This window comes from Alnus glutinosa, chromosome 6, assembly GCF_958979055.1.
Source record: "Alnus glutinosa chromosome 6, dhAlnGlut1.1, whole genome shotgun sequence".
Taxonomy (NCBI): Eukaryota; Viridiplantae; Streptophyta; class Magnoliopsida; order Fagales; family Betulaceae; genus Alnus; species Alnus glutinosa.
Window position 1 is genome coordinate 25231816 of NC_084891.1, and position 24575 is coordinate 25256390.

At 36.1% G+C, this 24575-nt stretch overlaps 1 protein-coding gene across 2 annotated transcripts in view; it reads right to left on the bottom strand.

Annotated features, from left to right (window-relative positions):
• LOC133870421 (calcium-transporting ATPase 3, endoplasmic reticulum-type) overlaps nt 1-17618 on the bottom strand; it is a 34807-nt gene extending 17189 nt beyond the window's left edge. For both annotated transcript variants that reach the window (XM_062307542.1, XM_062307543.1), the window contains exons 1-15: nt 17362-17618; nt 16988-17038; nt 16812-16845; nt 16367-16384; nt 15705-15841; nt 15108-15182; nt 14118-14163; nt 13369-13428; nt 13171-13251; nt 9488-9573; nt 7993-8094; nt 6574-6627; nt 5872-5973; nt 3633-3691; nt 1752-1896 (exon numbers count right to left, since the gene is read on the bottom strand). In XM_062307542.1, coding sequence (XP_062163526.1) covers nt 1752-1896; nt 3633-3691; nt 5872-5973; nt 6574-6627; nt 7993-8094; nt 9488-9573; nt 13171-13251; nt 13369-13428; nt 14118-14163; nt 15108-15182; nt 15705-15841; nt 16367-16384; nt 16812-16845; nt 16988-17038; nt 17362-17394 — 1083 coding nt within the window. In that variant the 5' untranslated portion in view covers nt 17395-17618. The remainder of the gene's footprint in view (nt 1-1751; nt 1897-3632; nt 3692-5871; nt 5974-6573; nt 6628-7992; nt 8095-9487; nt 9574-13170; nt 13252-13368; nt 13429-14117; nt 14164-15107; nt 15183-15704; nt 15842-16366; nt 16385-16811; nt 16846-16987; nt 17039-17361) is intronic.
• Between the last annotated feature and the right edge of the window lie 6957 nt (nt 17619-24575).

The window sequence follows — 24575 nt, forward strand, 5'->3', positions numbered from 1 at the left end:
TATGTCAACTAAACAAGTTGTTAGGAAATAACCATAGTAAAACTTAATTTTATTTTATAATGAATTTTTTATTATGATAAATTAAACCAACCTTCCTCGACGGTTAAGAAAATGTTGGGACTTACCTCCTGTTTTTAGAAATGGCACTTCGCCTCCTGAGGCTGCAATTTTTTTTATTTTTTTTTTTTTTTTGTCTTGAGTTTCCTTGTCATATAATCAGCCTGGTTAATAATGATTATCTAGGATTACTTTGGATGGGAATTTAATTTGAAAAAGAAATATTTCAAATTATAAAAAAAAAAAAATAAGTGGCAAGTTCATGACATTTCCCCAAACCTCAAGAAAGATTAGTATAATTTATCCTTTTATTAATTAAAAAAAAAACTGCAGTAACTGGAGTGATGGGCTCATGCTTCTCAGTATTGACTCATATTGAATTAGCACGACCCAACAATTAAATTCTTGGTGGGAATCACCAACTTTATAATGTTTTAAAAACGGCTCACGCTTTTTCAATGATCTTGACAATGACATAATTTTTGTTTATAATGGCATCATAATATCAGATTGGAGGGAAGATTAGAATTAGAGATTGATAGAAAAGCAAGGATATGGGCTTGTGTGAGTAATCAAATATTTTTCCTCTAAATTACAGAAATGAAAATATAGGAATAATGGGTCACCATACTGCATAGTGAAAAGTATCTCTTATGATGACTTAAGAGAGACCTACATAAGTACTCGTGTATACATATATGTACATAGATGTTTATCTATGTATTTAAGCATAATTTTGTTTGTATGTTTGTATGCATGTATAATTTATATTTGAATGCATGCATGCGTGTGTGTAGAACAATACATTATTCAGTCTTTAAGCGAGGAAAAAAAAAGACAGACATTATTTTAGTCAGAAATGCCAAATCTAAAACAAACCGTGATGAAAGCCAACATATAGGAATGAGAATCACAGCTCAGTGATGGACAAAATATAGAAACTTGGCAATCATAGCATATGGAATATAAATCATCAAGGCACCAAAAGCTCTTAGCTAGATCACTTTTTTGCTGTCGAGTTTTAATCAAAGGCCAGCTATAACTCTTAGCATATGTGTGTATGTGCATACACATACAAAGGAAAATTACCACTTGGGCTGTAGGTTTTCACTGCGGCATATATTTAAAAAAAAAAAAAAAAAAAGGAAATGACAGTGGGAGTGATTTCTGTCAGAGCATGTGCCTGCATGCGTGCATTCATCTTTATATGTGTACATTACAAGATTTGATGAAGACAGCATGCTGCCTTGCAAACCAAGATGTAAAGAAAAAGAGATATGCTACCTCGCATTCTTTGGGCCATCCGCAGACCATCTCTTTTGCAAATCAACCATTGGATTTGTGAGACACACATGTGGGTCCCACAAATCCAATTGTTGATTTGCAAAAAAGTTGTATAGAGATGGACAGCAGATGGATCAAAGATGTAAAAAAAGCATTTCTCAAAGAAAAATCTTGAAAGTGCTCCAATTAAACAGTGCAGGTTTGTAAACATGAATTTTGTTTAAAATATTAATGAATGATAAAAAGCTTGGCATGAATTTTTCAATAATTCAAAGATCAGAGTAAGGTGCAAGGAGACATAACCAAACCCACCGTGGATTAAGAAATCCCTTGGCCTTAATGAAAAGGTTGGAAGGTACATAGATCAAAAAAGACAATTTGTTCAATTTTTTATGTCTGGGGAGAATTACCTTTGAGACAGACATCATATTGGTAGTCAGAGTTCCAGTCTTGTCACTGCAAATTACTGTGGTGCAGCCTAAAGTCTCCACAGATGGCAAAGACCGTACAATAGCATTCAACCGAGCCATTCGCTTTGTTCCAAGAGCCAAACACCTACAACACGTCGAAAAAAGACCATATGTGAAGCAGAAAAATTAGAAATATATGACTGGTCTTTTTTTTTTTAATATATAAGTAAAGGAAATTCATTAAAAGCACAAGAGGCGCAACCCAAGTACACAGGAAATATACAAAGAGAAACACCCAGCAATCATGAGCCAAAAAAACACAAAAAGAGAACACAAATCAGTATAGCTAGAGACATGGAGAAAGGCAGTAGCACACATCCACTCAAATAGGGATTTAAGAAAACAAGTTCGTAGATCCAAGCTCGTTCTCTCTCGATCATCGAAGCTTCGAGTGTTCCTTTCTCTCCAAATGCACTACATTAAAAATGAAGGAATTGTGTTCCAAACAATATTGATAACATTCCAGTCGACCCTTCTATTCCAACATGCCAAAAGATCTACCACAGGCATAACCCACTCTAGCCCAAACATCTGAAATATCAAGATCCATAGCTCTCCCACGACATCACAATGAAGAACAAGATGATCCGTGATTTCCCCACTCTTTTTACACATACAGCACCAATCTATCACGATAATGTGACACTTGCGGAGATTATCCAAAGTGAGAATTTTCCAAGGGAAGCTGTCCAAGTAAAGAAAACCAACCTCAAAGGAGCCTTAATCCTCCAAATGCTCTTCCAAGGGAAAGAGGAGCCAAAGTTAGGAAGAAGAACCTTGTAAAGGATTTGAACTCAAAAGGTCTTCTTTTTTGGGGCATCCAACAAAGCCTAGCATCGCCCTCCCAACCCACCCTAGCAGAATACAAAACATTGAACAAAAAGGAGACGGAGTCCACCTCCCAATCATGCACCAAGCTAGTGAAGTTAATGTCCCAATGAACCGTATCATTGTCAACACTCCTAAGGTCAGCCACCATTGCATCCCTATTCCTTGCAATGCAAAATAACTCCGGAATATAACACTAATAACTACTCTTATTAGGTAAGATGCACATTGAGTTGCTCCAAAAAATAACCTCAGAAAAGCCACATGAAAACAAATTTGAAAATAACATCATATTGTATTTCTCAAATCCGGGTATGTATATAATTAGATGGAAACTATCTCATAGAAAAAATAATGTAATGTTTAGACATATAATCAACATGCCACATTATAACACAATTTTAAGGTAAAGCATTCAAACCTCCCATCAGAAAAATAGTAAGAAATAATTTTATATCTTAATTACTTCAAAATAAAATGAAACAATTTTCAGTTCAAACAGAGCATAGAAAAAGAGGAAGAATAGAGAAAAGAATTATACAAATGAAAGCCATTTTCTAAAATTTCTGAAACAAAAAAGTTACAGCTAAACCTGTCCCCATACAAACATCACTCTTTTTTACATAGAAATATCAACTTACTGATGCAAATTTTCTGGGACTTCCTAAAATAAGAAATCTCGTACACAAGTTAATGATTATTTGAATTCCAAAAAAAGATGAAAAGTAGTTAGTAACCATTTGCACTCTATTCCATGGTTGAATTCAATAAGAAAGGGCCATGAGAACCCTCCATATTTGAGTAATGAAAACAGAGTGCAAATTTTGTATTGGCACCAAAACATGCTCTACTAAAATTGAGTTCTCGCATCTCTCCAGAAGTTTATTTGGTCTTGAGGCAGCTCTCATATCCACATAGGACAGATAACACTCCCATGTCAGAGTATCTTTTGCAACATAGTAGATGTGAACCAGAATAAGAGAAAGTACTCACGTTGTAACAACAGCAGGAAGCCCTTCAGGAATTGCTGCAACTGCAAGAGCAACTGCGATCTAGACAGGCACCCAATTTTTTTTTAAAATAGTGAAAACATGGGAAAAATAAAAAGAAATCAATGCAGCCATCTAAATCAAAACTCAACATACCAAAGTAGAACGTAAAATAACAAAACAAGAGACAAACATAACAATGGTGTTTTGTTTAGGATAAACAGACACTTAAACACCAAAACATTGAACATATGAAACTAAGTATCCATAGCATCAACAAATCCATGGCAGCCCCAATAAAAGATACGTGATGATGTGTATAAAGAATATCAAAAGCATTATTATCATACGATTCCACAAGGTATGAACACATTTACAGAGAAATTTAATGGATCGTTGTCTTCCATTAACATAACTTCTATACATAGCAAACCAAGTGGAATTTGAACTCCTCACCAATGCCACCCGAAAAAAGTCCCGCTACAACTTCTCTATGTGATTGGCAACACCAACCACTTGGGAACAAGAGACATGAAGTAAGCAGTTAGCTTAAGTACTTTTAAATAATCAAGGTAACCCTCCCACCCTTTGACAAATACATCCTCTTCCATCCAGCCAAAAAGCGTTCTATGGAATACCATTTTCAGCCTTGCAGGGTTGTCTTGGGTTATGCCTTGTCGGGTGGTAGACCTTTTCGCTTACTAGAAAGGGCAATTTGGTAGGCATCGGAATGCTGCAATGTGGAAGATGGTTCCGCCTAGCCTTATGTGGTGTCTTTGGAAGGAAAGAAATGACTGGTGTTTTGAAGACCGCAAACGAACGGTGGTGGATTAAAGGATTTTTTCTTCAAGACTCTTTACCACTAGACAATTGCTTTTAACTTAAATATTTCTAGCTTTTTTGATTTTCTTGATCCTATTTCTTCTTGAAGCTAGGTGAATCTTTTGTACACTTCTTGTCTACTTGGATTGCGCCTTTTGTGCTTTTTAATTAGGGTTAAATGCATTTCTCGTACTAGTGGTAAGGGTCATTATCAAACAGCTACTTCGGTTTCACAAAATACCACAGGCAGTACCTGTCGTAAACCGAAATACCGACTTCCAACTTCTATCCAGGTTCCCTCCATTTTTTTAACAGAGATCCACGTCAATGCGCTTAAAAACACAACACTTGTCCTAGATGAATTTTTAATATTAGACAAACATTAAAAAAAAAAAAAAAAATCTGTTTGCCAAAAATAAATAAAATCTTGTCTTTCATATGAGACTGCATGGGAAATTCCAAGATCTAGGTGTGGATATTCAGGGGCAAGGAGAAATACATCATAACGGATCTGTTATCTGAGTAATGAATTGTGTACTGTTACATGAAGAGTTAGATATTTTGATCTGGTTACTGCATGCAATGTCATTATATGAAAGTAAGGAATCTGGTTATTGCATGCAAATGATCATGCTAAATTGAGGCACCAGATCAAAATATCTAACTCTTCATGCAACAGTACACAATTCATTACTCAGATAAGAGATCCGTTATGATGTATTTCTCCTAGCCCCTGAATATCCACACCTAGATCTTGGAATTTTCCATGCAGTCTCATATGAAAGACAGGATTTTCTTTAATCCACTGATTTTCACTCAAGTGTCCAATAAACAACGCAATATAGGTCCTTGGGACCGTACTGTCTTGTTCAGTCATCCAAAGAACCAAGGTTCAGCAAGAGATTTTTAGTGTCAGAAATTTTATTTAGTTGTGAGTCCTAAATTTAAAAATACTGGTCCATTCCAATTGAGAGACTCAGATTCTTCTTTCAAAAATATAAACAAGTATTAAGTAATTGAATGGAAACAAGAGATTGCAGAGAAACTTCCCAAAGTGTTAGCACTTTTAATCCTAAGAAAAATGAAGGTCACCATGTCCATATCTGACAGCTAATCATCCATTCAAATTTGATCTATGGATTGGGCTTACTCATTGACAGAAGAAACAAAAACACACACACACACGAAAGAGGATTCAAAGCACCTATATAATCTTTATCAACAAATCATCTCACTCCAAGGTGACACCTAAGCCTGAATTAAGCTGTATATCTGAAACCAAAGATACAGCAGCTTCCTGCCTGATGCTAGTGAAACTTTAAAAAAGCTACATTAGAGTAAACAGAAAAGAATTGACACACCAAAACGAAATTTCATTGTCAAAGCAAATAAGGATAGGAACCTCATTCATGAAAAATTACCTTGAAGTAATGAATTGCACCACGCAAGAACCCACCATGAGCAGGGTCACGAAAGTGACCAATATTTACAATCCAAACTAGTACACAAATCCCTGCAATAACCTAATAACACAACCATTGTTAAGATTTCATCAAATAGCAACTAACAATTAAAACTTAAAGTGAAGTGAGATCTGAAGATATGTGAGAGAAAAATGTTAAGAAGAAGGTGCAAAAATTCTATTATATGTAAAACACATGACCTTGGTAAGAAAGAATAGAAAATCCTAACATTTGACCAAAAAAACAAAGCACGAATCATGAATCACAGAAGAAATTCTATCCTCAGAAAGCCCATCACCAAATTTTGCCACTTAACAAGATAAAAAGAGTAAAATCCTGATATAGATCCAAGGAGTAGTCACTGATTAAACAGTTTCAGATCAAAGATGACAGAAGCGATTTTGCTGCTCACTATATCCAGACTCAAACAGGACCAGCTTTTATACAGAGCCATTCTGTCCACACCCAACTCATCCACTCTTACAGCAAAGACATGTAATAATAGCAAAATATCTTTCATTTCTCCAAGAAATCAAGCTTACCAAGGATTTAGTTCCACCAAAGAAAACAACATCCCTTGAAAATGCAAGTATAAGACTAACAAATATGGGAAAACTATTACATAGAAAAATGAAGATTGAAGGCAATTTTTGCAATCACCTTGGCCAAAAAAGTACCGAATTCATCCAGCTTCTTTTTCAATGGTGTTGCTTCCTGCAAACAGTTGTAATATCAATAATGAGAATGTAAAAATAGTCCTCATGTATATAGAAATACAATCATATTATCTTTCCAATTAGAAGGCAAGAATTGTATTGACCTCACCCCAGGCAAAAATTGTATTGACCTGACACCTCATATTATATTTCCACTATAAAGCGTGTCGACTTTTCTCTTCTCCGATGGGCTTGTCAAGATGGTTTTTTTTTTTTTTTTTGATAAGTGCAAATTTATTAAAAAACAGCGTAAGGCGCCCCTAGTACACACGGAGTATACAAGAAGCAACAGCCTCACCACCGACCCTACAAGATGGTGTTTTATTGAATCCAAATCGTTTGAGTTGGCGGAGGGAAGGTCTTCTGTGTTACGGATTTTTTAAAGGTGCAGGGGCAACGTCCGTTCCATTTGCTTGGGTAAAGTCAATTTTTTTGGTTGTTAGCCAGTGTAGAGTATCTGATTTTAGAGGGAACAAAGGTGTTTTGGAGGCGTTCCAAAGTTTGTTTTCCAGCTCTTCCCGCCCAACATTGCTCTAATAAGCATGGGCAATTCTTGGTTGCGGAGGTAGACGGAGAGGACATATCCTAGTGCCGAAAGGGAGAGATGGCAAAGGGTGGAGGCCCTTCGCATCGGAGCTGCGTTCAACAGTGCAATTTCTCCAATCGCTATATGGTGGTGGGTCAGCTGGGGTTCGTAATGAAGGTCGTTCGTCATTAGGCATGGGCTGGGCAAAAGTCAGTTGATGCTGGTGTTAAAATTTCCAGTGGAGGTGGGTGGGAAGAGGCCGTTTGTAGAGGCACTTGCAGGACCAAGGATTATTCCGACAGTGTCCTCATTGACGAAGGGTGTTTCTAGTAATTCCTGTGTACTTGGGTGCGCCCTTTGGTTTTTCACAAATCATATAGCAAAGCACAAATCAAGACACCTCATATCTATCCAGATAGTTGCATTTTATTAATGTGCACATCCAATAAATTTTATGGAAGCGTATTGCTGCCAATTGGTATACTACCAATTTACTTAGTAGGAAACAGCTCAGACCCACATCTATAAGGGTCCGACCTCTGCACCTATGTGGTAAAGTGCCAAAGCATAAATGGCAGTAAGAATCTTATCAGCAATAGACAATCTTTTTTTTTATATAAGTAAAGTATATTCAAAAGGCGCAAAGGGACGTAACCCATAGTACACAAAACGTATACATGAAACCCCAAATTCAAGGAAAACAATAGACAATCTCTAGAAGCAAAATTGCATAAGAACAAAAAAGAACAATAAGTGCTTGTCCAAACAAAAGACATCAGCAATAGAAATCACTTGAATACAAATTACAGTCCAAAGATGAAGATATATGATGCTTACATCGTCTGTTTGCAACATTGAGTCACGTATGCTGCCCATAGCAGTGTTAGTACCAACTCCTACCACAACAGCTCGTGCCCTACCAGCAACCACTACTGTTCCCTGGAAATCAAGATATGCAGGAACTTGTTTATTGCCAGTAAACTTTTACAAAGCATTAAAATTCATAAGAGCTCTTGAAAAAAGATGCAAACAACGGAAAACTCCAGGAAAAGGGGAAAAATCCTTCAAAACTCTTTGTCATAAGATTTCAAGAATCAATAAATACCAAAAAGAATATTCTGGAAATTTATGTTCCTCCCAACTTTAGACATATAACCATATATTGTTAAAGCAATAATTTGAAAAATTAAACCGTGAAGACTCCAAAAATCACACTAGAAGTAGAGTACAAAATAACTAAATGCTTCAAAGCAAAGCCATCAAGGGGTGTAAAACAAGATCTTAAACTGAAGCGGCTTATATCATAAGCTTTTGAGCACTAAGTGATAAATCGAAAGAACCCCAATCTTTAAACTCTCAACTGTAAGGGAGATATGCTCTTAAAATACATAAACCACCAGAAAATCAATCATATAACCACTTCAAACCCTCAAATAATGCTCTAAGGTGACATACAACACCCTGATTGTAGTTTTATACAGAGGGATATGGGACCTATAAAACCTGGACAAAATCTATTCAACTGATGCCAATAGGAACATGCAATCTAGTAATTCCAGATTAATCTGTCAAAAATATATTTTCCAAACCAAAAATGACGTGAATAACAAACTATGATGAATACCGAACTTGTGCTATTCATACATATTGGTAATGGACATTGAACAGACTATTCAATTTTCATATCTTTATAAACCTCTTTATACTAAAAAGACCTAAGTTGTATTCACACAGACAGAATAAAGTTAAAGATAGATACACTAAATACATATAAGGAAGATAGAACGAACAAAGACACACAAACACACACTTACATGTGTGTGTGTGTGTGTGTGTGTGTGTGTGTGTGTGTGTGTGTGTGTGTGTAGCAATTTTCATTAAAAAAAATCCTACAAAATTATATATCAATTCTTAATGTATCCTAAGGTACGCAGCGTCTTAGAGAGCCTAATTAAGTCCATGGATTGACAATGAATACAGTGAAATGTCAATCCACAGAGATAGACCAGAGTCTGACTTAACCAGTGATGATTACGCCTCTCCTAAATGGATCAATCTCCATTTAGTGGCTACTATGCAGTATGCACCCAAACTGTTCAGACATTAAATATAATTAGAGCTCAAATCAACCAGAAAGCCAAGTAATGCAATCAAAACTTAAGTTCCAAATTCTTAGGTACTATTTTTCATGCCAAACTTCATAAAGAGGCAATATCTCTTACCACCATTCACCTAAAATTTATATCCATACCACAGCTAAACATCAAAATCATCAACTGTGAAAGGCCAATTGCTATCAGACCCATACTACAACAATTTTTCAAACATTTACCGAGAAAAGAATATTTGTCTTGTCTTGGTATACAGCATTTGTTGCTTTGGTGGACTCGAGCTCTTTTTCCACAGAGCAGCTCTCACCTGTCACCATTAAACAAAGATTTCAGATATATCAGATAGTACATACGCATATAAACAAAATTTGAAAAAATAAATAAAGAGAAGCAGAGCCTAGCACATATTTCTATAGACCCCTTCTCAGTAACATTCACACATACAAACTGCAAAGCAACTAAGATGCAGGTAGTCTTAGTAGGTGCATGCCCATACAACTTAAACATGTGGCAATTTATACATATTTCTAAAAGCTTTGAATTCCTAAATTTTCAAAGCATAGTGTAACTAGCCTCAAGTAATAGTACAGCATAACAATCGAAATCATTCATGTGAAACTGACTAATAACAGTGTAGATAGTATTAAATAACATTCACGTCAACCACTTAAATTTTGGTCACACAAGCATAAGTTTCCAGCATTTTAAAGGTCATCAGTACATCACTATGCAGTACCACTCCTTTTAAAAACTATATCCTGTCCAACCACACCACACCTAGATGTCAACTTAACTATAGCTGGTCATAAGTGTCAACAGAGAGAGAGAGAGAGAAGGGAAATTAACAAAGTCAATCTCTGCCTCTAATCAGAAATGTGTGGTAACGAGCACGAAAATCATAAAATATGCCACTACAAACCTAATAATGCATCCGATTTCATCCGATTTCTTTTGTAGGTTGTCTTTTGGGTGTTATTTCGGTTTCTAGGTTTTGTCTTGGGGTCTTTTTGTTGGGTTTTTGTTCGGGTTTTTTCGGGTCAGCTTTGGCTCTCCTGTGTATACTTCCTGTGTACGTAAGGGCGCCTTACGCTTTCTTTTCTATAAAATTTTACTTACTTATCAAAAAAAGCATATGCCTCTCTTGAACCTAACATTTTTGTGTTTCTTTTTTCCCAACAATAAAATGAACGAATAATTCATCCATTTATATGGGCATATACCTGTAAATAATTCACACAAGACAAAATATATAATGGTAAAATCCCACAAAAGTACATGATAAACTGAGATTCCAAACACAAAGTTAAGTTCTATGTACAATGAAGCAAGAGTTCTACCGCTTGCAAGCATAAATGAACCACGTACCTTGTTAATATGCTCAATTATCATCTTAAAAACACCATAGGTAGAACATAAAGGTGATTTAAGCAAGGGAACTAAATTCTTGCAAATAAAATGAAATATACCAGACTTTAATGTATATATAAGAATCTCATCAATTCCGTCCAAATATGATAAAATCGTAGAGGTATGCTTTTCACCAATCTATTAAAATGTCGGTTAAGACATATACACTGAAAAACTCCCATTAGGATCCATCTAGCTGAGACAGTCAATGGAACAGAAAAGACTGTCCTAGGTTGCATTTATAAATTATGTGATATTCCTCCAATATCACACTACTTCTGTCCCACAACAAGACATTTTCGGAAGAAGAATTAATTGCCTTAAAAATTCAAAAGTAAATGTTCTCCCAAAATTGCCCTTGTATTATTATTAGTGTTATGAACATAAACAACACAAACTTCAAATGATGATGAGGATGAGGATGAGAAGCGAAGATGAACGGGTTGGTTTGGTAAAGTTTTGAGAAGTATTTGAGTTGTGAGTCTTGAAAAGAGTTTTCAAAAAGGTAAAAATTGAAAATTGATTTGGTGGGGGCCACATTTGAAAAGTGTTGTATGTGGGATCCACAAAAGAAAATTTGTTTGGTACAATTTCGAGGGGTGTTTTTGAAAAACAAAAAACTCATAAATATTTCTACATAATAATTTTAAAAAAAAAAAGCAGTTGCTCCACAGCAGCGGCAGTGTTCATCCCCGTGGCGGTTGCCAGACAGCCCCAGCCACCACCATGGCAGTTGCTTTTTTTTTTTTTTTAAAAAAAAAAAAAACAAATATTTAATAAGGAACATCCACACCTGAATAAATGAGCTTGTGTTTAGTTATTTTTTGAGAAATTTCTGGTGTTTTATTTATTGAATAATGATTTGCAAGAAGTGTTTTGTTTTTTTTAGAAAAGTTTCGTGGTTTGTTCTGAAAAAATGTGTTAATGGTGAGCCCACATTTGAAAATCTGTTTGGTTAACTGATATTTGAGAAGAGTCTTTAGCGTTTGAGAAGCGAAAAGGGTTCTTGAAAATCTTGCCAAACAAACCCAACATTTTTAACTATGATTTTTTCACCGGGACTTATCAAAGGAGATGAGACCAACAAAATTGGGAAAAAGTAGCACTTATTTAAGACCAGAGAGACAAATAACTAAACGTAAAAATTACTAAAGGCAAACTTGTCAAAAACAAAAATTATTAAAGGCAACACTTATGAACCCAAAATATATATTGCATACCTCTCCCTTCCTCCTAAATAGTTTGTCCACCTTAGAAATCCAACTTTTTGAGGGGATATCATCTCCTACAATCTCTTTCAAATAAAAGTTTCCAAAACTATCCTCCTCAATTTAAACTTTCTTTTATAAGTAATCAAGATATCATTAAAAACTTAAGTCACCCTAGGTACACAGAAAGTAAACACGACAAAATACCTAACTAGGAGAAAATATAACAAAAAAATCATGATAACTAATCACCAAAGGAGAAACAAAAGATGTTGTCCAAAGATACAAAGTATAGAAAAATAACGACTTAAGCTCTTCTAAAGTCCTCTCACAGTTCTCAAAACTTCAATCATTTCTTTCCTTTCATAGACACCACAAGAGGCATGAAGACACTATCTTCCACACAACAAAACAAAGAGCGCTCTCATCAATCCACCAACACACATATAAGTCATTACTCGTCTGGTCCATTTTGTTTGTTGCTAACTTTTCATAATTTTACAGAAAAACGAAGTACCTGGTAGTATGAGACTATTGTTTAAATATCTATTAAAAAATGATTGCAGGTGTCTTGTGAGTTGGACACAAATAACTACCACCAACAATATGTAACGTTATAATATATTATCAGTCTTACTTCTTCCAAGAGATAAACATAATAAAACTCACAGAAATATTAAAAAGTGGCAACAAGACCTAATGTTGCAAATCCAATTTAAAGCATATCATGTTACAAACAGTCCATCAACAGAGCTCATTCCACAAATCTTGCAGTAAACTCCCTAACAGCGTAAGAACACAATCAGAAAAAATAGGTACTTAACTGACCTAGTTGACCATGTAACTAGTGAAATTGCTACATATTTTTTTATAAGTAATCGAAATTTTATAAAAGGCACAAAGTGCAACCCAGGTACACAAGAAATATACAAGAGAAAAGCTTAACTAGGAGTAGAGTGAAATTGCAACATTTTTTTTATAAATGAAATAGCTACATTTTATAAAACGTGTAGGTAGGTAGATAGATAGATAGATAATGAGTAAGTTGCCCCCAAGGAGAGGTGGAGGGAGAAGTAAATAGGCTACAATTTCCTGTAAATTTCCTGTCAAAGGTTCAACAAAGTAACCTGACTCCCGATATCACTTTGGAAGGTATATTTTCCATTACTCAGTCAAGAAGCATTTTGATTTTGATTGATCCTTTGCTTTGCAGATGAACATATTAACACTAGAAATCAGTAACAACAATTAATTAACTTACAAAGTGTTGATATATGAAGCAGAGATACCTGTAAGAATTGCCTGATCAACACGCAATTGATTGCTTAGCATCTCAACCATTCTCATATCGGCTGGAATTTTGCATCCCACTGTTCAGTTTAAAAAAAAAAATAATAAATAAATAAATAAATGTGAACTCCTTTAAGTTCTTGCTAAATATGTGTTGATATAAACCTATTTGCATTTAGAGCATGTGCCTGACTCACCACTAACGTCCACAATATCCCCTGGAACAAGCTCTGTTGCTGGAAGTATGGAAAAGCAACCTGCAACAGAGAGTTTTTACATGAGGACTGGGTAAAAAAAAATGATATATTATAAGTAAAATTGACAGGCTTCAAGCAATTTCACGAAGGTATGTGAAATACTGCCAGCATAGATGATGGAACAAGTACATGTAATAAAGTGCAAGTAAAATATGCAAAAAATATCCATAAGCCTATAAAACTCTGTCCATCCAACTAACAAGAGACCTTCCCAATTTAAGCCAATGAAAAAGATCACAACAAAGATTAATTCCCAAAAACAAATTCCAATCAATCTCGCAAACACATGACCACACTGTAAAATTTCCAATGGCATAAAGTTCATATTTATGCTCCTGATAGGAAAATATCAAGAAACAGAAAGAATCCTTTTTTTTACTAGTAAGAAACAGAAAGAATCCTAACGCTCAACAGCTTTCTAAAGCTCAATCCCTTGCTTGTTCTAACTCACAACGGCTTTCGCACGTTGGCAGCTCAATCTGTTGCTTGTTCTATAGTAAGGGGCATTTTCTTGCTCGTTAGCGCTTTAGATTTCAGTTCACGTCAAGAATAGAGGTTTTTTATGTAGTTGCTTGTAGTTTGATTTTATTTCGTCAAGATTTTATATCGGATCCATCAAGCAAATTATATTGTTGAAGCATAAACAGCATTAACATTCATAGTGTGGTTTCTTCAGCTGCACACTTTACCATTTCGTAGTACAGTTGCAATATCAGCTTGGTAGGCACGTAGCTCCTACATTAAAAGAAATAACCAAGGATGTCAGAATAAGCTTAGTACAGTAAGCAACATATAAAGACAAAGAATTACATTAATTATCCTACATAACCTTATCATCATTCAAAAACATTTAAAACACAAGACATTTTCCATCTACGTCCAGCCCCCACATTCAGCAACTCAGCACACACTATAATTTGTAAACAACAAAAAATGCATGATTCTTTTGTGGGCTTGGATTTATTTACCTAGCCAAAGACTCAAGTATTCCTGTTATAAAGATACTATAGGAAGAATTCGCAAAGTTCAACTTGCTAAAGAGCCATCATTATGGGTAACCAGAAAAGAAGCAAAGCTACCTTGACACCTTCAGTACATTGAATGTCTTCTCTTGATTAGTATTGTAGATACAGTACTAAAATTTGATTGGATCAGAGCCACTTTTTGGTTCAAAGACATTTTGACTGACAGATGTGCAGACACACACACTATTCTTTTTTACTTTTTGAAATAAAGGTATTATAAGGTTCAGAGTCAGTTATTTCAACCAGCACCTGTTCGCCATCCCATCACCTAAATGATCCAATATAAGTTAGCTAGTACAACACAAAATGCCATTAGCCAATAGCCATTCCTCCTCTAATACTGTTGTCTCAAACAAAGGAGGCAAATCTGTCAAAGTGACCAAAATTGGGTGTATATAGACAAGAGTGATGACTTGAATTAATTTATAATATGCTCCTAAACTTCATCAAAAGCTCAGACAGCTTATACAAGACTTGATTTCCAAGTCGAGAAAAATATTTTATATAACTTGAATTGGCCATAAGAGTGAACTTATAAAAAGGAAGATTCAATTTCTGTTCAGAACAAGTACAGATATCATAGACTAGGCAAACTTGTCAAGATGTTTCCGAGTATTAATGTGAGTGTTGTAAATTTATAACCACATGACTTACCTCAAGGGCTTTTTCAGCATTTGTTTCTGTTATTACTCCTACTGCCGCATTTGCAGCCAGAATCATCAGGATAACCTGCACATGTAACAAAATCAACACAGAAAAATATTAAGACCATAGATTATCTATTTTTAGGTGTAAACAAATCTAGGTGAATATGCATATCTTATTCATCCTCATGATAGAGCTAACCAAAAACAAAATTCTCATTGTTAATCTCAATATAATTTTTTTTCCAAGCAGAATCAACGTTTAAATGTCGCAGGATTGGAACATATCAAATGTTTTTGCTTTTGCAAAAGTTCACCAGTTCAAATTAATCAAAATTATGAAGAAGATATATGTATACTCCATGTGTAAAAAGTTGTAGTCAGAGGAAAAAGGAGAACAGGCATCAAAGAACTTCACCAAGCATCAGAAGACCGAAAACTAGATCCTGTGAAATGAGTTATTTATCAAAAAAAAAAAAAAAAAATTACGTACAGATTTTGAATGACAAAAGTTCTTAATTAACTAAATGAGCACTATTCAAGCATATTTTCAGAAAAGTTGTAATAAGAAACCAGCTAGCAAAAGTAAAAGGTTAATGTATCCTACAGAAGGCTCCAAAAATGCCATTAAGCCCGTCTCTCCATCAATCAAAGCCAAAATGAATGAAATAACTGCGGCAGCAATCAGTATCTTAACGAGCAAGTCATCAAATTGTTTCAAAACCAACTTCCAGAAGGGAGTTCCTGCGTGTGCAAAATACATGAGTCAGCTCATTATAGGAATTTCCATCTCTAAACAATACTCGGTCCATCCCAAAATAGATGGGAGTTTACAAATACACAGATTTAAATGAAACAAAATAAAATTTATCATCTTCTTAAAATACACTTAGGAGGGCCAAGAAAATGGGTCTAAATTTGAAAGCAGTAGGGTAATATGAGAAGTCAAATAGACAAATGCCTTTCAATTTTTGGAATTCTTATGTATATGAGACAGCCCAAAAAGGAAACCACCGCATCTATTTTGGGATGGAGAGAGCAAGAGCCAAAATGGCCAGGGAGACCCATCCTCTCTCATTGTCAAATTGGCTACTGCATGTCCCCAGCCATTTGGCAATGGGAGTAGCGTGTCCTGTTAACAATCACCATTCAGGAAGCCCCAGGCATGAATGAAATAGTACAAACAATTAAGAAACAACAAAACAGACTTGCTTCGCATAGATTGAAAAAGAAAGGTTTGGGTGTGGAAGAAGGGCATGCATCACTTACTTCTCTCTTCAGGCAGCACTGTGAACCATATGCAAATCATGCAACCAAAGAGGAAAAAAAAAATACGTTAGGAAAAAGGTAAAACAACAAATCTCAAGTTTCACACTCAACATGGTTCATAAGGCAACTGCAACCAAAAAAAAAAACTAAACTAGTACACATGAAGGCACAAACCAGTTCACTCAGCTCACCAGTGCTTTGAATCAAATACCTCGTGGGCTATAAAAAATTTTAATACCTTTTTTTTTTCTTGGACGACTTGAGAACCAATGATATTGAGAATATTACATATGGAACCTGACCTATTGAATATTAATCCAATTCCTAAAACACGTCATACCACACAAAGAGAACACATACACCCAATGATTGTGATCCTCGCATGTTGCCCTGTTAGATTTTGTACTGAAAATGTCAGATTCCATGTTAGGAACAGAAAACGTACCATTTTTTCCATAAACTCTAGCGTGTCGTGCAACCTACAAACAAGAGAATAATTTTACTATGGTACCGCAGCAGAAACCTTTGAAGTTTCAAAGCCAAAATGGGATCTCCAAACTTAAATTTCAGATTATATAAATGAAACCATGATGTCTGCTCAGGAAACAAATATCTGCGCACCTGATCCTCGCTAAGACCTTTCGCCGGGTCCACCTCAAAGAAATCCAAAACCTGGCCCAAAAACAAAAAAATTCCAGAAAAAAGAGCATTAGAACAGTCTCCGAGAACTACTGGAATAGTAGCAGGCTATCTGTCAATGCAAGTGGCATGTCTCCGCTGCAACAAGGCCGAATTCGACATTCCGAATCCAATGTTCTTTGTTACGCTTACTTCTTGCGAAGGAAAAAGATGAATGCTTAGGCTCAGTTCAGTAGCCGAGGCAATCTCCGAAGAAATTCTTTTTCACATTTTCGCATTTTTCTTAAGCGAAAACGGTTTCCGGACTCGGCTAAGATTTTTCAGGCCAGAAAAGTTAAGCGAGGGATGTGAGTTACCTCAGTGACAGATCTGGCGTAGGCGTCCTCCATTGACAATTTGGATCGGAAAGAGAAGCTCTCGGGGGTTTTTTATCAGAGCAAGAGAAACCAGTGCCTTGCGGCTTCCTCTGCGTTTGAATTGTTGCTTTCTTCTGGATGTTCTATCAGCTCGTATGTGGAAACGAGGTTCTCTTTGTTCACGGAAATAGCGTACCAAAGATCTAGAAAAGAGAGATCGCCTTTGGGTTCGACCGCAGACGTTACATTTAAGCAACGCACGGGGCTACTGCTTTATATGCGCTCGAGTCTCGACCGCGCGGCTCACGCATGGAGCCCATTTGTACTTGCGCCCGTGGGAGGTGTGAGGATGAAGCAAAGAGGAACGCGACGTCTTGGGCTGGGCTTAAGTTAGAAATTGAACGAAAAAATAAAGAAAGAAGGTTAAAAAATGTATCAAAATGATTTTATTAGACTCTCGATGGGATGGGCTTTCTTTGTGTAACATGTGACATGTTTTATTATCATCTTAGTTGTTGTAGTATGTGACAGAAAAAATCAAACAATAAAATGGTTGAGCATGCATTTAACAATATTAGGGAGAAAAAAAAAATTATATATAAATATATATGCCCCTCTCCCATCATATATTTTCCCCTAATTCCTACCAAATTAAATGGAATTAAATTCTACATTATTAAGCTTGAGTTATACGAACCAAATAATGTTGCAATGGTGTCAATGCAAATTGAGTAGCATATAAAAAAAGCCCATTTGAAAAAGATTGGTTAATATTTTTGTTTAAATGAGTGATTGGTTAATGATTTATCTTAAAGCTATATAAAAAGAGTGTATCCTCTCCTAACAGTGACTTTTCTTTTGTCTTGTGAAATGACCTTTTTGTCCTTTTAGGATTGTAAGGAATATTTGAGACTTATTAGGTATTTTTGTATATAATTACTATTTTGCCTACTATTCCATTTTTGTTGTGGTGGATAAATTTTCTAAAATGGCTCATTTCCTCTCATGTTCTAAATCATACTACTTGTCTTGTGTGGCCACTCTTTATTTTTTCCTCTAAAGTCGTTCGTCTCAATGGACTACCTCAAACAATTGTCTCTATAGAACTTTAAGATATATTTGAATAAATGTTGTTGTTGCCTTATCATACCCATGGTATAGGCTTTGTATTTATAGAGTAATCAGTTACATGAGATAGATGGTTATAGATGTAAATCAATAGATAAACTATACAATTGAATTCTCCTATATAATAGGGCACGATCCTTGACTTCAAACTGTATGATCGTTATCTTGTTGTTGTGCTTTACACTTATCCTTAACACGCTCCCTCAAGGTCAACAATAGAGGAATAATGTTGAGCTTCGAACGAAGATAAGCAAACCGGGCTGATGAAAGTGGTTTGGTGAATATATCTGCAAGTTGATCACCACTAGAGATAAAGCAAACCTCAAGAGTTTTCTTGGTGACCATGTCGCGTACAAAGTGGAAATCAATCTCGATATGCTTCATTCATGCATGAGAAACAGGATTTGAAAATAAATAAGTGGCACCTATATTATCACACCAAAGGACCGGTGATTTCTATTTAGAAACCCCAAGTTCTTGAAGCAAAGATTGTAGCCATTGAAAGTCATATGCAGCATTGGATAGAGCTTTGTATTCGGCCTCAGTACTAGAACGAGCAACTGTTGCTTGCTTGCGGTAGCTCCATGAAATAAGGTTGGGGCCAAGAAAAATACAGAAACCACTAGTGGAGTGACGATCATCACGGGATCCTGCCCAATCAGCATCAGAATATGCTTGAAGTAATGTAGAGGATGAGCGATGAAAGACAAGTCCAAAAGAAATAATCTGTTTGAAGTATCTTAGTAGTCTCTTTACTGATTGCTAGTGAGAAACCAGAGGTTTATGCACGAATTGAAATAGCTTGTTAACAATGAACGAAATATCAAGTCTCGTGATACACAGATATTGAAGTGCTCCGACTGTGCTTCTGTAAAGAGTGGAATCTTCAAACGATTCTCCTTCAAATGCAAAGAGATTAGTAGAGGTGGCCATGGGAGATGCTACTGGTTTGGCATCTACCATTTCGGTGCAACTAAGAATGTATAAAATATATCGGTGTTGGGACAAAAATATATCATCAGAATTGTGGAGAATCTCTATACCAATAAAAAAAAAATTAAGCGACCAAGGTCTTTGATGGCAAAGTCACAGTTTAATTGGGAGATCAAATCATCAACAGCAAATGGTTGTGAGCAAGTGATGATAATATCATCCACATAAATAAGAACAAACATAGTTAGTGCAGCAGTTTTGTATATAAAAAGTGATGAATCAAATTTGGAGCCTTGAAAACCAAAATCAATTAACCGATAACTTAGGCAAGAAAACCAGACCCGTGGAACTTGTTTAAGCCCATATAGAGCTTTCTGTAATTTGCAGAGATATTGGGGATACTGAGGATGAATGAATCATGGGGGTTGAGTCATGTAGACTTCCTCAAATAGTAGCCCATGTAAGAATGCATTATGAACATCAATTTTACGTATAGTCCAATCACCAGAGATTGCAAGAGAGAGCACTGTGCGTACTGTAGTTGGCTTGATCACGGGGCTGAAAGTTTCGCCAAAATCAACCCCTAGCTGTTGGTGAAAACCCTTTGCTACAATCCGTGCTTTGTATCTTTCAATGGAGCCATCGACCATTCGTTTGAAGCAAAACACCCACTTGCAACCAACAATATTTCGAGAAGCAGATGGTGGAACCAATTTCCATGTATTATTCTCTAACAAGGCATCAAATTATGAGTTCATGGCCTGTCGCCATTTTGGATGCTTAACAGCATAAGAATAACATGTGAGTTCAACCAAATCCAAGTTAGCCACGGTAAGTAGAACACGAGCAAGAGGATACCTTATAGTGTCATCAGAGGGAAATTTTGGTTTGGAGATATTATTTTTGGCACGAGTGATCATGGGATGTGTATTTTCAGGAGGTTGAACATCTTTGTGTGAACAAATGGGCTGGACATATGTCGAGGAGGGTAAAGACGTGTTTGCAGAAGTGTCTTGGGCAGGTGTTTGATCATGCAAAAGTTGAGATGACATGGACAAGACTGTAGATGTTTCTTGGGCACTATGAGAGACGTGCAAAGGCTGAGCATTATCAGGGGTAGAGTCACGCATAGGCTGGACATTGAGAGATGAGCTGCCAGGCGTGAAAATCGGATTTGCAAAAAGTGAAGGCAGCTAGCTAGGCGTCAAGGCAGAAGGGTTAGCACGCATGATATGGGGTGATGTGGACTCCTCTTGGGCAGTATGAGAGACGTACATGGGCTGAGTACTTGCTGTGGTAGAGTCCAATATAGGTCGAGGAGGTTGAGATGTGGTGCCAGGCGTGAAAACCGAAATTGCATTAGGAGAGGACAGCTGGCTATGCAGCAAGGAAGGAACAGGGATGACTTCTGCATTTTGCAAAGCATTCACGTGATACGCCATTGGGATAAGGAGATGTTGTTGATCAAAATTTGAAGATGAGGAATTTGAATAGGAATTCACGGAAGCTTGCGTGAATGGGAAGACATCTTCTTGAAAAACGAAATCATGAGAAAAATAAACTATACTCGTAGGGAGATGTAGACACTTAAATCATTTATGAAGAAGACTATAACCTAAAAAGACACATTGAACAGACCTAGGTTGCAATTTATTTGTATTGTAAGGTTTGAGTTTCGGCCAGCAAACTGACCTAAATATTTTTTTAAAAATGTAATCCGATGGTATTTTAAAAATAACCTCAGAAGGTTATTTTTTACAAAGTGCAGTAGTAGGCATACGGTTAATTAAATAATAGGCAATGACAAATGCATCTTCCCAAAAATTTTGTGGGACAGATGCATGAGATAGAAGATTTAAACCAGTTTCAACAATATGACGGTGTTTACGTTCAATAGTCCCATTTTATTGATGGGTATGGGGATATGAGATTGTATGTGAGATGCCTTGCTTTTTAAAAAATTGGTGAAGAGAGCAGTATTCACCACCCCAGTCAGATTGGACAGAAATAATTTTTGAGTTAAAAAATCGTTCAACATAAGATTGAAACTGGAGAAAAATAGGAAGAACATCACTTTTGCGCATAATGGTAAAAAGCCATGAATAGCGACTATAATTATCCATGAAATAAACATAATATTTAAAACCAGTTTTCGAACAAACAGGGGAAAGACCCCAAACATTCGTATACAATAATTCTAAAAGAACTTTGTTACGATGTAAAGATCTGGAAAATTAAAGCTGATGACTCTTGGAACTAAGGCATGCAGAACATGACAACGGATCCTTCTTATTATGCAAAACGGGAAGCTTGAAAGATGAAAGGACACAACGGACAACACTAAACACAGGATGACCCATACGAGAATGCCAGCTTGACACATGAGCTCGTTCACCCACCAGAGCAGCGGTGTGAGTTGATTTCTTTACTGTAAATAATAACGAAATGGTGTAGAGCTCGTGATTATTTTGCCCTTGCAAAAGAAGTTTCCCCGTAGCTCGATCCTTCACATAAAAATGATAAGGATGAAACTCAAAATAGGTTTTAATGGCTTTGGTAAATTGATGCACATAAAGTAAATTTTTTTGTGATCTGTGGGACATGTAAGACATTATTTAAATGAAATTTAAGAGAAGGGATAGAGAGTTGGGCAGTCCCGACATGTTTGATAGAGAGCCCAGAACCATTAACAACACGGATTTGATCAGAACCATCATACTCTTTAGCTGTTATGTTGATATTTGTAAGATTAGATGTCATGTGGTGGGTGGCGCCAGAGTCCGGATACTAGTTGGGTTCCCCTAAGTTGTGAGGAGCAGCTATGTAAGCTTGCATGTTAGATGTGGTGTCATTCTAAAAGGAATCATCAAATCTGTGATAGCAGTCAAGGGCTGCATGACCAGGTTTATGACACACCTGGCAAATGAGGCGTGCACCAAATGAGAAAGGACGTGTTCCACACCCCCTGCCTCGTTGATGGTGTGAGGAAGAATAGCTATGTGACGTGGGACCCATGGAATAATTAGAAGGGCGAAATCATCCACCATGATTTGAAGGAAAGTAAGTGGAGTTGAATCTACCTCCACGTGATCCTCTATTGAACCTTCACCTAGCAACATAGTTAGCACCTGTATGTGATAATTCTACCGTAACACTAGAATAGATAGCAAGGCGCAACTCATGGGTAAGGAGATGCCCAAATAAATATTCCATGGAGAGGGGTTCCACACGAGTAGACACATAGGTAACAAAATAATCAAAATCGACTCCAAATCCTGCAAGAAGGAAGGATGTTAACTCAAAAGAGCTAAGAGGCCAATCAACCGCTACAAGGGTGTCGACAAGACTCGTGAACGTTTAAAAATATTCAAAGATGGGGGAGGTTCCTTTCTTTAGAGTTGAAAGCTGAAGATGGACCTGCATAAGCCGTACATGGGAATGAGAAGCTCAAAAGTTCCCCAAACTTCACGGGATGTTGCACAATTGACAATAAGAGTTAGCATGGATTCAGTCAAAGATGATAGGAGAGATCCAAGGATCAACTGATCATGCGCGGTCCAAGTCATGAATTTTGGATTGTGGGTTATTACCTCAACATTAGCATCAAAAGATGTGAAAGTTGGAGGTGGGCAAGACAAAGTGTCGTCTACAAACCTAAAAAGAGAATGCATTTTGAGGATGGGAACAATGATTGATTTCTACAACCTGTAGTTGTCCTTATTGAGTTTTTGCTGGATAGAAGTGTGAATGGACATCGCAGTAGAGACAATATTTGCATTTGCGACTGGTAGGTTAGCCATAGGAACGATTGATGAAGAAGAAGATAGACATGAGTCAAGTATTGGCTCTAATACCACATAGAACTTTAAGATATATTTGAATAAATGTTGTTGCTGCATTACCATAATCATAGAATAGGCTCTGTATTTATAGAGTAATCAGTTACATGAGATAGATGGTTACAGATATAAATCAAGAGATAAACTATACATTTGAATTCTCCTATATCATAGGGCACGATCCTTGATTTCAAACTGTGTGATCGTTATCTTCTTGTTGTGCTTTACACTTATCTTTAACTCAAACCATGATGTAAAGTTTGTCAGCTATTTTTAGAAGACTTGTTGGACAAAAATTGGAACAAAACTTTAATTTTATAATGCTTTCCATTCGCAAATGGGCAAACAAACCGAAGCTATCAATCGAAGTCTTGGAAACCTCCGACATTGCCTTATGATTGACCATCAATCCTCATGGGACCTACCTCTTTCCTAAGCTGAATTTGCCAACAACAGTTCTATCAACCGAAGCATGGGATGTTTCCATTTGAGATTATCATTGGCACTAGGCCTAAGGTATCCGTTTATATATATAATAAACCGATTACTCGGTTTTCTAAAATTCTATAACCGGTAATCGCAACCAGAGTACCCGGTTACCCGATTGTGGTTATTTTCGGTTTCCTGGTTAATGGTTATTGGTGGTTATTAAAGGTTATTGGTTGTTAGTGGTTAATAATCGCCCCATTTGTACACTCCTAGTATTGGTATGGATCCCCTGCTACACGTGGCACAATGAGATTGAGCCTATAGGACTCGTGAACGTTTAAAAATATAAACAAAAAATATGATTTTAAATTAAATCACAAAAAATGAATCGTTTGGAAAAATACGTTTTTAAAAAATTGCGATTTGAAAACGCAGAAATCTATCTTTTCAAATTGCAGGCAATTTGGTGTTTTTTCGAAAACATAAAATTTGAAAAGCTAACATGCAATTTTAATTGCCAATTTGCTATTTTACCATACGCTTAACTGCGTTTTTAAAAAATTATTTTTTTTTAAAATCACACATTTTAAAATCGTTATTTTTAAATCTCACTTTTTGAAATTGTAAATCCAAACGGACTCTAAAACTCTACAATCAAATATTCTATGCCAAACACTTAGGCCTCGTTTGGTTTGCGGAATGAGTATTTCATTGGAAAAATAAATATTTATTCGCGAGAATAAAAGAGAGTGGAATTGAATAATTATTCATAATCTTTAATTTGGTAACAACACATTCACTTTAATTAGAAGCTAATCAAAATTACTAAGAAAAACACCATATTATATATATATAAAAACTTAAATTAAAAAGAAAAAAGAAAAA